At 40.3% G+C, this 15,917-nt stretch overlaps 9 protein-coding genes across 9 annotated transcripts; 3 read left to right on the top strand and 6 right to left on the bottom strand.

Annotated features, from left to right (window-relative positions):
- Nucleotides 1–143: 143 nt before the first annotated feature.
- On the bottom strand, nt 144–609 carry LOC126843939 (histone H2A). The gene has a single exon (XM_050581748.1). The coding sequence runs from the start codon at nt 564–566 to the stop codon at nt 189–191; it is 378 nt and encodes a 125-aa protein (XP_050437705.1). The 5' UTR covers nt 567–609; the 3' UTR covers nt 144–188.
- A 347-nt stretch (nt 610–956) lies between these two features.
- Nucleotides 957–1,440, top strand: LOC126843945 (histone H2B). Its single transcript, XM_050581754.1, has one exon. The coding sequence runs from the start codon at nt 1,011–1,013 to the stop codon at nt 1,386–1,388; it is 378 nt and encodes a 125-aa protein (XP_050437711.1). The 5' UTR covers nt 957–1,010; the 3' UTR covers nt 1,389–1,440.
- A 2,461-nt stretch (nt 1,441–3,901) lies between these two features.
- On the bottom strand, nt 3,902–4,615 carry LOC126843943 (histone H1-like). The gene has a single exon (XM_050581751.1). The coding sequence runs from the start codon at nt 4,573–4,575 to the stop codon at nt 3,946–3,948; it is 630 nt and encodes a 209-aa protein (XP_050437708.1). The 5' UTR covers nt 4,576–4,615; the 3' UTR covers nt 3,902–3,945.
- Nucleotides 4,616–6,806: 2,191 nt separating this feature from the next.
- LOC126843944 (histone H3) lies at nt 6,807–7,280 on the bottom strand. Its single transcript, XM_050581753.1, has one exon. The coding sequence runs from the start codon at nt 7,244–7,246 to the stop codon at nt 6,836–6,838; it is 411 nt and encodes a 136-aa protein (XP_050437710.1). The 5' UTR covers nt 7,247–7,280; the 3' UTR covers nt 6,807–6,835.
- Nucleotides 7,281–7,481: 201 nt separating this feature from the next.
- On the top strand, nt 7,482–7,891 carry LOC126843946 (histone H4). Its single transcript, XM_050581755.1, has one exon. It carries the CDS (start codon nt 7,522–7,524, stop codon nt 7,831–7,833), a length of 312 nt encoding a protein of 103 aa, XP_050437712.1. The 5' UTR covers nt 7,482–7,521; the 3' UTR covers nt 7,834–7,891.
- Nucleotides 7,892–8,819: 928 nt separating this feature from the next.
- Nucleotides 8,820–9,285, bottom strand: LOC126843941 (histone H2A). The gene has a single exon (XM_050581749.1). It carries the CDS (start codon nt 9,240–9,242, stop codon nt 8,865–8,867), a length of 378 nt encoding a protein of 125 aa, XP_050437706.1. The 5' UTR covers nt 9,243–9,285; the 3' UTR covers nt 8,820–8,864.
- A 347-nt stretch (nt 9,286–9,632) lies between these two features.
- On the top strand, nt 9,633–10,116 carry LOC126843954 (histone H2B). Its single transcript, XM_050581764.1, has one exon. The coding sequence runs from the start codon at nt 9,687–9,689 to the stop codon at nt 10,062–10,064; it is 378 nt and encodes a 125-aa protein (XP_050437721.1). The 5' UTR covers nt 9,633–9,686; the 3' UTR covers nt 10,065–10,116.
- A 2,334-nt stretch (nt 10,117–12,450) lies between these two features.
- On the bottom strand, nt 12,451–13,164 carry LOC126843949 (histone H1-like). The gene has a single exon (XM_050581758.1). The coding sequence runs from the start codon at nt 13,122–13,124 to the stop codon at nt 12,495–12,497; it is 630 nt and encodes a 209-aa protein (XP_050437715.1). The 5' UTR covers nt 13,125–13,164; the 3' UTR covers nt 12,451–12,494.
- Nucleotides 13,165–15,344: 2,180 nt separating this feature from the next.
- Nucleotides 15,345–15,818, bottom strand: LOC126843951 (histone H3). Its single transcript, XM_050581761.1, has one exon. It carries the CDS (start codon nt 15,782–15,784, stop codon nt 15,374–15,376), a length of 411 nt encoding a protein of 136 aa, XP_050437718.1. The 5' UTR covers nt 15,785–15,818; the 3' UTR covers nt 15,345–15,373.
- Nucleotides 15,819–15,917: the final 99 nt, after the last annotated feature.

Raw genomic sequence — 15,917 nt, 5'->3', positions numbered from 1 at the left:
CTAAGTTATAATTGTTTAAATATACCTATATTTTCTAAGGCTCGACAAAATAATGTAACGATATTTTTCGCCCAACATAGCACATCATTTTATACCGAAAACACAACAAGAGTGTTGCGCAATAATAGTAAATATTGGTGGCCCTGAAAAGGGCCGTTTTAATATTTGTAAATACGGCGACGACGTTCTTATGCTTTCTTTTCGGTCTTCTTGGGCAAAAGGACGGCTTGGATGTTGGGCAACACACCGCCTTGGGCGATGGTGACGCCGGACAACAGTTTGTTCAACTCCTCGTCGTTCCTGATGGCCAACTGCAAATGTCTGGGGATGATACGGGTCTTCTTGTTGTCACGGGCGGCGTTACCGGCCAACTCCAACACTTCAGCGGCCAAGTACTCCATGACGGCGGCCAGGTACACGGGAGCGCCGGCACCGACGCGCTCGGCGTAGTTGCCCTTCCTCAACAGACGATGGATACGACCGACCGGGAACTGGAGTCCGGCACGGGACGACCGGGTCTTCGATTTGCCGCTCTTTGCTTTTCCTCCTTTGCCGCGTCCGCTCATGATGCTCGATTGTAGATTGTCGTGTAGTGAAACGAGAGAAAATCCAGACGATACTGATGATCGGAACAGGCCAAAATCGGTATTTATACACTTATACGACGTAAACGCGTCTGTATGTTGGCCTACGTTTGAAAATAACAACGATGAAAAACCACACTTCGTAGGTATGAACGTCCCAAGCTATGTGTTGTTTATACTCGTCGTGTTTTTCTTTGATGCTTAGACGTTGACGATGAAAAAACGGCACATCGTAGGGTTCGCTTTTAAACACAAAGTGTTAGTCTTACTCGTCGTTTTTTCGTCGACTCTTACAAATCGTACTCGATAAACGAAGTCGCGACGCGTAATAAATATGAGCGTAAACGATTTTCGAACCATCATTCGTCCACCAGCTACCGGCCAACTATTTCGACGACCCGCAAACCGTGTACAACCGCAGTCACTATGGCACCAGGAGGTAAATCCGCAGGCAAGGCCATGAAGAAGTCCGGCAAGGCGCAGAAAAACATCACCAAGTCCGACAAGAAGCGCAAGCCGAAGAGGAAAGAATCGTACGGTATTTACATCTACAAGGTGTTGAAACAAGTCCACCCCGACACCGGCGTTTCCTCCAAGGCTATGAGCATCATGAACAGCTTCGTCAACGACATTTTCGAACGCATCGCCGCCGAATCCAGCCGTCTGGCCCACTACAACAAGCGTTCGACCATCACCAGCCGGGAGATCCAGACCGCCGTCCGTCTCCTGTTGCCCGGTGAATTGGCCAAGCACGCCGTCAGTGAAGGCACCAAGGCCGTGACCAAGTACACCAGTTCCAAATAAGCATTTCGATATTAGTCGCGCGCTATATCCACTTAAAACGGCCCTTTTCAGGGCCACCAAATTATTATTTCTGATACACGTTATAATATATTAATATTATTATTACTCGTAGTGTATCCTATTTAAGTTATTAATATCTGGGGTTTTTAATTTTTATTGACAATATCACCGACCGGACGGACGACCGCCGTGTGTGTTATCGTCTTTTGTATCATTATATTACGTTTGTCGTCGGTTAGTACTACGACGTGTATTTTATTTGTACATTCAGCGAATTTTTTCACATTACATTACTAAAAATATAAATTCACTACACAAATTAGAAAAAAACGGGAAAACAATATTAGCTATATATAACACTTAAATTAGCTATATATGTATATAACAGCTTTATTAACTAAAATAAAATACAACAGTGATCTGCTCACTCGAGTTAATTGCATAACGACACAGTTTACTGGCAGAGTATAATATTATTGCATTTGAATATATTATATTATTAGGGCCCGGGACTTGTAACGAATGGTCTGAAAAATAGATCTGACTGCAGTATAGTTCTTAAAGACCAACGTATTTTAGCAAATAAACGCAGGCTAAACGTAGGCCAAACAAACTATACAAAATTGTCTACACAGTAAAAATGTCAATAGTGTTTATCATTTAAGGCCGCCCAAATTACTTTGTCGGGGGCACTCTCCCGTAATCGACCGTTTTATTACGAGGAGGGTATTGTCGCGCGCATTATTGTTTTTACGATATTATAATTGTGGTGTTTTATTAACTTTTGAGTTACTTTTCTTTTACTTAATTTAAAGTGTTACCTTTTCCCGTCGATTTTAAGGTGTGTGTGTTTGAACGGTTCGTGTACCAAGTGCGTATACGACACTGACAAGTTACAATTTTGAATTACATTTTAAAGAACGAACATTTTTTTTTTTGTTATTTTGGGATTTTTTTATTCTTAGGCAGGTGGGTACTCAAATGTTTTATTATTTTCGATAATTGCGTCATATTTTAAAATTTTGTTTATTTAAAAGTGTTAAATTTATTTTTATAAAAACTATTTTTATTTAGGTTTTGCGGTTACAACTAGTATGAACTAGTGATGGGAATCGGAAAATCCGGATTTTCACAAAAAAACGCTATTTAAGCTACTTAAAAATCATATAAGTGTTAAATAATTTTACAACATAAAGCTCTATATCTAAGTAACATTTTTTTGATAAATATGTGAAAATAAAACAAAACCCCAAAGAGATAAACTGCTTTTGAATTTCGGATTTGTTGAAATCCGAAAATCCGGAATCCGAAATCCGAAAGCATTTTATAAACAAAGTTAAAAGTTTTTTTTTAAAAAATGTTATCAACAAATTTTACTTAGGTACACATCTTTATATTGTAATAGTATTTAACAATTAAATGATTTTCAAATGACTTAAAAAGCGTTTTTTTGAAAAATCCGGATTTTCGGATTCCCATCACTAGTACGAACATGATATTTAAAAAATACAAGTTATATTTAAAAAAAGTAGAAAATAAATTTCGAGTGCATACTTGGGGTTTCATTGAACAATTTACAGATAGGTACAATATAAAAAAAGCGATTATGAAGTACGTTTGTATGTGAGTACGTATGCATGCATGCATGTATGTATGTATGTATGTATGGATGGTGTGTACGTCAACAGATATCGCTTTTAGAATTGATCGACATCGAGACGGTTTTTCGTGTACAGTTTATCATATACGACTATAGTACACAAGTATTTGAATTTGAATACAAATTTACAATGAAATACAAATGAATACAACGACGTGGGTCGTTCGTTCCGCTCGTTTGTTTTTTTGTTTTTGTCCTGTTATCTATATCTCGCGTGTGCCGTTTAACGCACAGCGCAGCGGCCGCGTCGGTTGTTTTTTTCCGTTTTTAATCGGTCAGGTCAATTTGTAGTATGATAAACTGTACACGAAAAACTATCTCGATATCGATCAATTCTAAAAGCAATGTCTTTTAACGTACACGCCATCCATACGTACATACATACATACATACATACATGCTTGCATACTTCATAATCGCTTTAATCATCTTACATATTATCTGCAATAGCCAAGTATTTTTTATAGCATTACAATAACGTTGGTATTTTTATTAAATTTCCCCGCTCGTCCATTCTAAAGGCGTCACCCCTGCCCTTTCAATCTGTTTAAAATACGATTGTCATAATTTTTTTTTATTTGTATTCTACGGGTAATACCGACTAACAGTTGATGAACTACGGATTTATTCTAAGTTTGTATCTGTAGGACATCATTTTCCTAAATATACAATAACAAACGTATTTACTCATATTGTAATCGTTTTAACTTTTTCATTCCATTTCACAGTCACTATTACTTACTGTAGTTTGTATTACTATAATCTATAAAATATTAAATATCGGTACGAGACACCGCCGTTGACCGACACGACTATTGTGTGTATATTATATTTTATTAATATTTGGTGGTCCTGAAAAGGACCGTTTTAAGGGTTTAAGAGAGTGTTTTTAACAAATTACGCCTTCTTTTTGGGCGCAGCCGTCTTCTTGACTGCCACCTTCTTCGCCTTGGGTGCCTTGGCTTTGGTGGCCGGCGCTTTCTTAGCCTTGGCCGGAGACTTTTTCGGTTTCGCGGCTTTGGGTTTAGGCGCTGCGGCTACCTTTTTCACCTTCTTGGCGGCGGGCTCGCCGGATTTCGGTTTCTTGGCACCGGTGCTCTTCCTCTTCTTGGCCGCTCCGGGCGCCTTGGACACCGCCGCTTTCTTGGCGATCGGCTTCTTTTTCGGCGCTACCTTCTTCTCTTTTTTGACTTCGGCGGCCAATTTGAAATGGCCCGACGCTCCGTTGCCCTTGGTCTGGACCAGCTTGCCGCTGGCGACGGCCGACTTTAGGAATTTGCGGATGAAAGGCGCTAGCTTGGCAGCGTCCACTTTGTAGTTGGCGGCCAAATATTTCTTGATAGCCGGCAACGACGATCCTTTTTTCTCCTTCAGTTCCTTGACGGCTGCGATCACCATCACGGCCGTGGTAGGATGAGCCGGTGCGGCTTTCTTCGCCTTGGGAGCGGCGGACTTCTTTTTCGGCGACTTGGCCTGGGCCGGCGACGAGGCGGCTGGTGCTGGTGCGGCGACTGCGGTGTCGGTCATGGTGAAGCGGTTTGAAAATAGACTCTGGTACTCTGGCAAAATGAACAGGAACGGTGTGTATAACTCGCGTTTGGCCATCACGCCGTCTATATACTCGTCGCCATACCGACTAGTAAACGCTTACGGAATCGAATTTTCCGTTTTGACGTGATCCCGTTCCGTTTTATCTCGTTTTTTCCGCTCGAAAATCACTCAACGGCGATAAATCTCTTTCTCCTTAAAGCCAACGTTATAGCAAAGCCGTCGGTCGGTCGAATTTTCTCTTTAAGTCGACGGCCGCTGTGCCGTAGGAGGTTGTTCCGACCAGTCCGACTATTCAACGATACACCTCTTTCGAGGTCGATTACAACCCGTTAATTTCGAGTTAAATTAAAAAGTCTTTTCGATTCGCAATCTGCACGTGTATTGAAAAATTATCGCGTAGGGTATAAGAGTCTGAGTTATGAAGGGACCGAAGGGGGCGTGTCGAATTCGGGTCGTTAGTAGTTTTACGCGTCGCGCAGTTATCGTCGAGACTCTATGCGATATTTTGACGGCGGCCACACCGACCGAATCGACCTAAGATTACACCGAAAATAGTAAAAACAATTTCAATTGTCATTATAAAAATATATTACCCGTTCGGCTATCAAAGCTGCCCCGATTTCTATTAAAAATAAGACTTCCAAACGAACGCTGACTGTATTTTAATCGAACCGTTAAGCCGCTTCGAACGAGTAAACCGTCGCGATTAAGACGTCTTTACGTTTGTTTAAATTTATTTTATATATTTTTGAAAGTTCGAGACCGATTTATTACGTTTGCTCAATAGTAGTATTGTTAAATATCTAGACTCGCCCGTGATCGTCGGGGGTCCATATTATGACGGTTTCGTCCAAAGTGTACGAGGCAGCACAGTGTATAAACTGAACGACGAGTAGCCCGTTTACAAAACCGATTACGTTGCAAAAAATTAATATCGGTATTATTATTTTAAAGTTTTATGATAGACGTTTTGGTTTATTTTGTCTTGAAATAAATTTCCAAAACCCGATTTTTTACCTGATAAACATATACTTTATGTGTAGGCTTATTTCCAAAAGTTATTGTCTGCAGTAATTGCCAAGAGGCATGTAATATTGACCGTTTGTCAAATAAAAACTTATTATCACATGGTTTCACATACGGTATTACATATTATATTTTAATATTAAAGTCGGAAACAATTATTTCTCATTTTATTAAACGAAAATGCTAAATTATTATTGTAAAATTAGAAATAGAAATACAAAATTTATTTTATGAATAAAATCGTTGTTTTTTTTTTCTCCAGAAATAATCTACTTAAATCCAAAACTTTTCGTTTACTCACATTTGAGTGCCGAACCTAGTTACTTTTTCATTTGAAACGTGGTTGGAAAAATAATTTAAAATATAGAGCAATTAACAAAAAAAAATTGCAATTTTAGATAACAACTATTTGTCTTGGTCATTTGTATTAAACGGTTTTTTTCATGTTTTCCCAAAATTTCAAAAAGTGTTGACTTTTATAATTAATTGTATATATGGCTAGGTTCGATAAACAAAATACAAACACCAGCTGAACAATGGCCATTTCACATTAGCAAGTAATATATTATTATTATTATACGTCATTTGGTATATTATATTATTTAGTTTTGAGAAACGTATAGAACCTATTGATGTCGTCACTGTCCGTGTATTTTAAATTAAGTGCCGCGGAAACGTGTGGGGCCCATATCTACCTACTTTCAGTTAAAATAGTTTTAAACAATACACCACAATCTACGGGTTTTTTTTCTTTTTTTTAATAACGCTTCCATCCCTCCCGTCGGACAAACCGGATAGAAAATAATAATTCCTTTATACACCACGTTCTACAACCTTTCAAATTCATATCGACTATAACGCGGCGGCCGCCGCCGACTACTTCCCGCGCGCGCCAAAAATACATTTACACTGTGCCTAACACTATCCCGACCCGTTCATCGTCTATCGCCTATTATTTTACCCGCTTTTTTTTAATACAAATAATACTTCAATAAAAACGGTCGTTGGAAATTTTCAAGATTAATCTAAAAATGTAAGTAACAACATTCTCGGGGGGATACCCACGACCGTCGATAATAATAAAACTGACCTTGTATTAATTTTACCAACAGCGCGGCGCCCGCTGTAAGGTCAATAAAGAAATAATTGTAACGCATGTAGTGGCCCTGAAAAGGGCCGTTTTAAAGAGGATTTGTAGTGTTTGAGACGATTAAGCACGTTCTCCGCGAATACGGCGAGCCAACTGGATGTCCTTGGGCATGATGGTAACGCGCTTGGCGTGGATAGCGCACAAGTTGGTGTCTTCGAACAGACCGACCAAGTATGCTTCGCTGGCTTCTTGCAGAGCCATGACGGCCGAGCTCTGGAAACGCAAGTCGGTCTTGAAGTCTTGGGCGATCTCGCGGACCAAGCGTTGGAACGGCAATTTGCGGATCAACAGCTCGGTGCTCTTCTGGTAACGACGGATTTCACGGAGAGCCACGGTACCGGGACGGTAACGATGGGGTTTCTTCACTCCTCCGGTCGCCGGTGCGCTCTTGCGGGCGGCTTTGGTGGCCAACTGCTTCCTGGGAGCCTTGCCTCCGGTAGATTTGCGGGCGGTTTGCTTGGTACGGGCCATGTCGGTAGTTCGTAGACTGTGTGTAAAAACTCGAAACGGTCGAATGTGTCTCCACACACCGAACGAGCTGGTTATATACAAATTCGGATCGTAGGCGCGAGTTCTCATTGGTCGACGGAACGGCCTGCCGAAACAGAGGGGGTTCGCGCGATACCGCGCCGCGATTGGTCCGCGCGACGGCCCGATTACATAAATACGACGCGAAAACGTTGTCCGGGCATCATTCGATTTGTTTCTTCAGTCCGACGCAGCTCTCCGAACGACAATCAGCAACAATGACCGGACGCGGCAAAGGAGGAAAAGGTTTGGGAAAAGGAGGCGCCAAACGTCATCGTAAAGTGCTGCGGGACAACATCCAAGGAATCACCAAGCCGGCCATTCGTCGGTTAGCCCGCCGCGGTGGTGTCAAACGTATCTCCGGCCTGATCTACGAAGAGACCCGCGGAGTGTTGAAGGTGTTTCTGGAAAACGTAATCCGTGACGCCGTCACCTACACCGAGCACGCCAAGAGGAAGACCGTCACCGCCATGGACGTGGTCTACGCTCTGAAACGCCAAGGCCGCACTCTGTACGGTTTCGGAGGTTAATTCCCGACGACCGTTCGCATTGCACCCTACCTACTGTTCTTTAAAACGGCCCTTTTCAGGGCCACCATTTTATGTTATCACAATTATTCATTAACGTTTATGTCATTTAATGCATTTCGCAGTCGGCTACATGAGTACGTAATATAATATTATGTGTCACGTGTTTGGATGCGCAAAATAGTTAATATTATGAAGTATATACCGTATGAATTAACAAAACGTTATGGCGTATTGCCATTATAATAATATAAATATACTACACGAGTAGTTTTAACGGTATACATTTGTAATTGTTCGAGTTAATATTTTATAGTACATACAGACTATTGTGTACTCTGTAACATACATGCTAGTTGACATAAAAAATATAACAAACTAAATGTATAATATAATATAACATACTAATTGAATATTTGTGTATTATACAATTAGTAGAATCGCACGTGGGTAATATACGATTTTTATAACTATAGCCCATTGGCAAAATAGACATATATGTAAGTACTAATTTATTATCACAATAATATAATATTGAAGTCTGATCTAAATCTATAATATCGATGACAATATTATTGAAGAGACAATATTTCGATATTAACCAATGATGTTATTATTGTAGTGCCGGCCGATGTTGTAGCTAAATAGCAAAATACAATTGTCTTTTTTGTTTTAGTCAAGTGTCATTAAATCACTGTTGTCACATATGTATACGTTGGTATTTCAAGCTCATACTAATAATCATATTGTATATTATACTTAAATATTATTTCCAATTCGAGTTATAGTCATATTTTATAAATTGTTATTGACCTAAAAAAAAACTAAAGTAGATTTGCTGAAATTCTAAGTTATAATTGTTTAAATATACCTATATTTTCTAAGGCTCGACAAAATAATGTAACGATATTTTTCGCCCAACATAGCACATCATTTTATACCGAAAACACAACAAGAGTGTTGCGCAATAATAGTAAATATTGGTGGCCCTGAAAAGGGCCGTTTTAATATTTGTAAATACGGCGACGACGTTCTTATGCTTTCTTTTCGGTCTTCTTGGGCAAAAGGACGGCTTGGATGTTGGGCAACACACCGCCTTGGGCGATGGTGACGCCGGACAACAGTTTGTTCAACTCCTCGTCGTTCCTGATGGCCAACTGCAAATGTCTGGGGATGATACGGGTCTTCTTGTTGTCACGGGCGGCGTTACCGGCCAACTCCAACACTTCAGCGGCCAAGTACTCCATGACGGCGGCCAGGTACACGGGAGCGCCGGCACCGACGCGCTCGGCGTAGTTGCCCTTCCTCAACAGACGATGGATACGACCGACCGGGAACTGGAGTCCGGCACGGGACGACCGGGTCTTCGATTTGCCGCTCTTTGCTTTTCCTCCTTTGCCGCGTCCGCTCATGATGCTCGATTGTAGATTGTCGTGTAGTGAAACGAGAGAAAATCCAGACGATACTGATGATCGGAACAGGCCAAAATCGGTATTTATACACTTATACGACGTAAACGCGTCTGTATGTTGGCCTACGTTTGAAAATAACAACGATGAAAAACCACACTTCGTAGGTATGAACGTCCCAAGCTATGTGTTGTTTATACTCGTCGTGTTTTTCTTTGATGCTTAGACGTTGACGATGAAAAAACGGCACATCGTAGGGTTCGCTTTTAAACACAAAGTGTTAGTCTTACTCGTCGTTTTTTCGTCGACTCTTACAAATCGTACTCGATAAACGAAGTCGCGACGCGTAATAAATATGAGCGTAAACGATTTTCGAACCATCATTCGTCCACCAGCTACCGGCCAACTATTTCGACGACCCGCAAACCGTGTACAACCGCAGTCACTATGGCACCAGGAGGTAAATCCGCAGGCAAGGCCATGAAGAAGTCCGGCAAGGCGCAGAAAAACATCACCAAGTCCGACAAGAAGCGCAAGCCGAAGAGGAAAGAATCGTACGGTATTTACATCTACAAGGTGTTGAAACAAGTCCACCCCGACACCGGCGTTTCCTCCAAGGCTATGAGCATCATGAACAGCTTCGTCAACGACATTTTCGAACGCATCGCCGCCGAATCCAGCCGTCTGGCCCACTACAACAAGCGTTCGACCATCACCAGCCGGGAGATCCAGACCGCCGTCCGTCTCCTGTTGCCCGGTGAATTGGCCAAGCACGCCGTCAGTGAAGGCACCAAGGCCGTGACCAAGTACACCAGTTCCAAATAAGCATTTCGATATTAGTCGCGCGCTATATCCACTTAAAACGGCCCTTTTCAGGGCCACCAAATTATTATTCTGATACACGTTATAATATATAATATTATTATTACTCGTAGTGTATCCTATTTAAGTTATTAATATCTGGGGTTTTTAATTTTTATTGACAATATCACCGACCGGACGGACGACCGCCGTGTGTGTTATCGTCTTTTGTATCATTATATTACGTTTGTCGTCGGTTAGTACTACGACGTGTATTTTATTTGTACATTCAGCGAATTTTTTCACATTACATTACTAAAAATATAAATTCACTACACAAATTAGAAAAAAACGGGCAAAAGCAATAACCTTAGCTATATATGTATATAACAGCTTTATTAACTAAAATAAAATACAACAGTGATCTGCTCACTCGAGTTAATTGCATAACGACACAGTTTACTGGCAGAGTATAATATTATTGCATTTGAATATATTATATTATTAGGGCCCGGGACTTGTAACGAATGGTCTGAAAAATAGATCTGACTGCAGTATAGTTCTTAAAGACCAACGTATTTTAGCAAATAACGCAAGCCAAACGAAGTCAAAACAAACTATACAAAATTGTCTACACAGTAAAAATGTCAATAATGTTTATCATTTAAGGCCGCCCAAATTACTTTGTCGGGGGCACTCTCCCGTAATCGACCGTTTTATTACGAGGAGGGTATTGTCGCGCGCATTATTGTTTTTACGAATATTATAATTGTGTGTGTGTTTTACTTGGACCACTGGTCCTCCCCGTCGAGGGTTACGTCGTTCTGCTTTTATGACTTTTGGGGATTTTTTTATTCTTAGGCAGGTGGGTACTCAAATGTTTTATTATTTTCGATAATTGCGTCATATTTTAAAATTTTGTTTATTTAAAAGTGTTAAATTTATTTTTTATAAAAACTATTTTTATTTAGGTTTTGCGGTTACAACTAGTATGAACTAGTGATGGGAATCGGAAAATCCGGATTTTCACAAAAAAACGCTATTTAAGCTACTTAAAAATCATATAAGTGTTAAATAATTTTACAACATAAAGCTCTATATCTAAGTAACATTTTTTTGATAAATATGTGAAAATAAAACAAAACCCCAAAGAGATAAACTGCTTTTGAATTTCGGATTTGTTGAAATCCGAAAATCCGGAATCCGAAATCCGAAAGCATTTTATAAACAAAGTTAAAAGTTTTTTTTTAAAAAATGTTATCAACAAATTTTACTTAGGTACACATCTTTATATTGTAATAGTATTTAACAATTAAATGATTTTCAAATGACTTAAAAAGCGTTTTTTTGAAAAATCCGGATTTTCGGATTCCCATCACTAGTACGAACATGATATTTAAAAAATACAAGTTATATTTAAAATAAGTAGAAAATAAATTTCGAGTGCATATTTGGGGTTTCATTGAACAATTTACAGATAGGTACAATATAAAAAAAGCGATTATGAAGTACGTTTGTATGTGAGTACGTATGCATGCATGCATGTATGTATGTATGTATGTATGGATGGTGTGTACGTCAACAGATATCGCTTTTAGAATTGATCGACATCGAGACGGTTTTTCGTGTACAGTTTATCATATACGACTATAGTACACAAGTATTTGAATTTGAATACAAATTTACAATGAAATACAAATGAATACAACGACGTGGGTCGTTCGTTCCGCTCGTTTGTTTTTTTGTTTTTGTCCTGTTATCTATATCTCGCGTGTGCCGTTTAACGCACAGCGCAGCGGCCGCGTCCGTTGTTTTTTTCCGTTTTTAATCGGTCAGGTCAATTTGTAGTATGATAAACTGTACACGAAAAACTATCTCGATATCGATCAATTCTAAAAGCAATGTCTTTTAACGTACACGCCATCCATACGTACATACATACATACATACATACATGCTTGCATACTTCATAATCGCTTTAATCATCTTACATATTATCTGCAATAGCCAAGTATTTTTTATAGCATTACAATAACGTTGGTATTTTTATTAAATTTCCCCGCTCGTCCATTCTAAAGGCGTCACCCCTGCCCTTTCAATCTGTTTAAAATACGATTGTCATAATTTTTTTTTATTTGTATTCTACGGGTAATACCGACTAACAGTTGATGAACTACGGATTTATTCTAAGTTTGTATCTGTAGGACATCATTTTCCTAAATATACAATAACAAACGTATTTACTCATATTGTAATCGTTTTAACTTTTTCATTCCATTTCACAGTCACTATTACTTACTGTAGTTTGTATTACTATAATCTATAAAATATTAAATATCGGTACGAGACACCGCCGTTGACCGACACGACTATTGTGTGTATATTATATTTTATTAATATTTGGTGGTCCTGAAAAGGACCGTTTTAAGGGTTTAAGAGAGTGTTTTTAACAAATTACGCCTTCTTTTTGGGCGCAGCCGTCTTCTTGACTGCCACCTTCTTCGCCTTGGGTGCCTTGGCTTTGGTGGCCGGCGCTTTCTTAGCCTTGGCCGGAGACTTTTTCGGTTTCGCGGCTTTGGGTTTAGGCGCTGCGGCTACCTTTTTCACCTTCTTGGCGGCGGGCTCGCCGGATTTCGGTTTCTTGGCACCGGTGCTCTTCCTCTTCTTGGCCGCTCCGGGCGCCTTGGACACCGCCGCTTTCTTGGCGATCGGCTTCTTTTTCGGCGCTACCTTCTTCTCTTTTTTGACTTCGGCGGCCAATTTGAAATGGCCCGACGCTCCGTTGCCCTTGGTCTGGACCAGCTTGCCGCTGGCGACGGCCGACTTTAGGAATTTGCGGATGAAAGGCGCTAGCTTGGCAGCGTCCACTTTGTAGTTGGCGGCCAAATATTTCTTGATAGCCGGCAACGACGATCCTTTTTTCTCCTTCAGTTCCTTGACGGCTGCGATCACCATCACGGCCGTGGTAGGATGAGCCGGTGCGGCTTTCTTCGCCTTGGGAGCGGCGGACTTCTTTTTCGGCGACTTGGCCTGGGCCGGCGACGAGGCGGCTGGTGCTGGTGCGGCGACTGCGGTGTCGGTCATGGTGAAGCGGTTTGAAAATAGACTCTGGTACTCTGGCAAAATGAACAGGAACGGTGTGTATAACTCGCGTTTGGCCATCACGCCGTCTATATACTCGTCGCCATACCGACTAGTAAACGCTTACGGAATCGAATTTTCCGTTTTGACGTGATCCCGTTCCGTTTTATCTCGTTTTTTCCGCTCGAAAATCACTCAACGGCGATAAATCTCTTTCTCCTTAAAGCCAACGTTATAGCAAAGCCGTCGGTCGGTCGAATTTTCTCTTTAAGTCGACGGCCGCTGTGCCGTAGGAGGTTGTTCCGACCAGTCCGACTATTCAACGATACACCTCTTTCGAGGTCGATTACAACCCGTTAATTTCGAGTTAAATTAAAAAGTCTTTTCGATTCGCAATCTGCACGTGTATTGAAAAATTATCGCGTAGGGTATAAGAGTCTGAGTTATGAAGGGACCGAAGGGGGCCGTGTCGAATTCGGGTCGTTAGTAGTTTTACGCGTCGCGTAGTTATCGTCAAGACTCTATGCGATATTTTGACGGCGGCCACACCGACCGAATCGACTTAAGATTACACCGAAAATAGTAAAAACAATTTCAATTGTCATTATAAAAATATATTACCTATTCGGCTATTAAAGCTGCCCCGATTTCTATTAAAAATAAGACTTCCAAACGCGCGACTCTATTTTAATTAAATCGTTAAGCCGCTTCGAACGAGTAAACCGTCGCGATTAAGACGTCTTTACATTTGTTTAAATTTATTTTATATATTTTTGAAAGTTCAAGACCGATTTATTACGTTTGCTCAATAGTAGTATTGTTAAATATCTAGACTCGCCCGTGATCGTCGGGGGTCCATATTATGACGGTTTCGTCAAAGTGTACGAGGCAGCACATGTAGACGACGAGTAGCCCGTTTACAAAACCGATTACGTTGCAAAAAATTAATATCGGTATTATTATTTTAAAGTTTTATGATAGACGTTTTGGTTTATTTTGTCTTGAAATAAATTTCCAAAACCCATTTTTTACCTGATAAACATATACTTTATGTGTAGGCTTATTTCCAAAAGTTATTGTCTGCAGTAATTGCCAAGAGGCATGTAATATTGACCGTTTGTCAAATAAAAACTTATTACACAAAGGTTTCACATACGGTATTACATATTATTATTTTAATATTAAAGTCGGAAACAATTATTTCTCATTTTATTAAACGAAAATGCTAAATTATTATTGTAAAATTAGAAATAGAAATACAAAATTTATTTTATGAATAAAATCGTTGTTTTTTTTTTCTCCAGAAATAATCTACTTAATTCCAAAACTTTTCGTTTACTCACATTTGAGTGCCGAACTTAGTTACTTTTTCATTTTAAACGTGGTTGGAAAAATAATTTAAAATATAGAGCAATTAACAAAAAAAAATTGCAATTTTAGATAACAACTATTTGTCTTGATCATTTGTATTAAACGGTTTTTTTCATGTTTTCCCAAAATTTCAAAAAGTGTTGACTTTTATAATTAATTGTATATATGGGCTAGGTTCGATAAACAAAATACAAACACCAGCTGAACAATGGCCATTTCACATTAGCAAGTAATATATTATTATTATTATACGTCATTTGGTATATTATATTATTTAGTTTTGAGAAACGTATAGAACCTATTGATGTCGTCACTGTCCGTGTATTTTAAATTAAGTGCCGCGGAAACGTGTGGGGCCCATCATCTACCTACTTTCAGTTAAAATAGTTTTAAACAATACACCACAATCTACGGGTTTTTTTTCTTTTTTTTAATAACGCTTCCATCCCTCCCGTCGGACAAACCGGATAGAAAATAATAATTCCTTTATACACCACGTTCTACAACCTTTCAAATTCATATCGACTATAACGCGGCGGCCGCCGCCGACTACTTCCCGCGCGCGCCAAAAATACATTTACACTATGCCTAACACTATCCCGACCCGTTCATCGTCTATCGCCTATTATTTTACCCGCTTTTTTTTAATACAAATAATACTTCAATAAAAACGGTCGTTGGAAATTTTCAAGATTAATCTAAAAATGTAAGTAACAACATTCTCGGGGGGATACCCACGACCGTCGATAATAATAAAACTAGTTGTATTAATTTTACCAACAGCGCGGCGCCCGCTGTAAGGTCAATAAAGAAATAATTGTAACGCATGTAGTGGCCCTGAAAAGGGCCGTTTTAAAGAGGATTTGTAGTGTTTGAGACGATTAAGCACGTTCTCCGCGAATACGGCGAGCCAACTGGATGTCCTTGGGCATGATGGTAACGCGCTTGGCGTGGATAGCGCACAAGTTGGTGTCTTCGAACAGACCGACCAAGTATGCTTCGCTGGCTTCTTGCAGAGCCATGACGGCCGAGCTCTGGAAACGCAAGTCGGTCTTGAAGTCTTGGGCGATCTCGCGGACCAAGCGTTGGAACGGCAATTTGCGGATCAACAGCTCGGTGCTCTTCTGGTAACGACGGATTTCACGGAGAGCCACGGTACCGGGACGGTAACGATGGGGTTTCTTCACTCCTCCGGTCGCCGGTGCGCTCTTGCGGGCGGCTTTGGTGGCCAACTGCTTCCTGGGAGCCTTGCCTCCGGTAGATTTGCGGGCGGTTTGCTTGGTACGGGCCATGTCGGTAGTTCGTAGACTGTGTGTAAAAACTCGAAACGGTCGAATGTGTCTCCACACACCGAACGAGCTGGTTATATACAAATTCGGATCATAGGCGCGAGTTCTCATTGGTCGACGGAACGGCCTGCCGAAA

This window comes from Adelges cooleyi, unplaced genomic scaffold (genome assembly GCF_023614345.1).
Source record: "Adelges cooleyi isolate 19-005CV unplaced genomic scaffold, UGA_ACOO_1.1 ACOO_flye_CR_arks_rails_tigmint_CR_PRNA_577, whole genome shotgun sequence".
In the NCBI taxonomy this organism is placed as follows: Eukaryota; Metazoa; Arthropoda; class Insecta; order Hemiptera; family Adelgidae; genus Adelges; species Adelges cooleyi.
The sequence above is the reverse complement of the archived record's forward strand: the minus strand, read 5'-3'. Positions and strand labels throughout refer to the sequence as shown.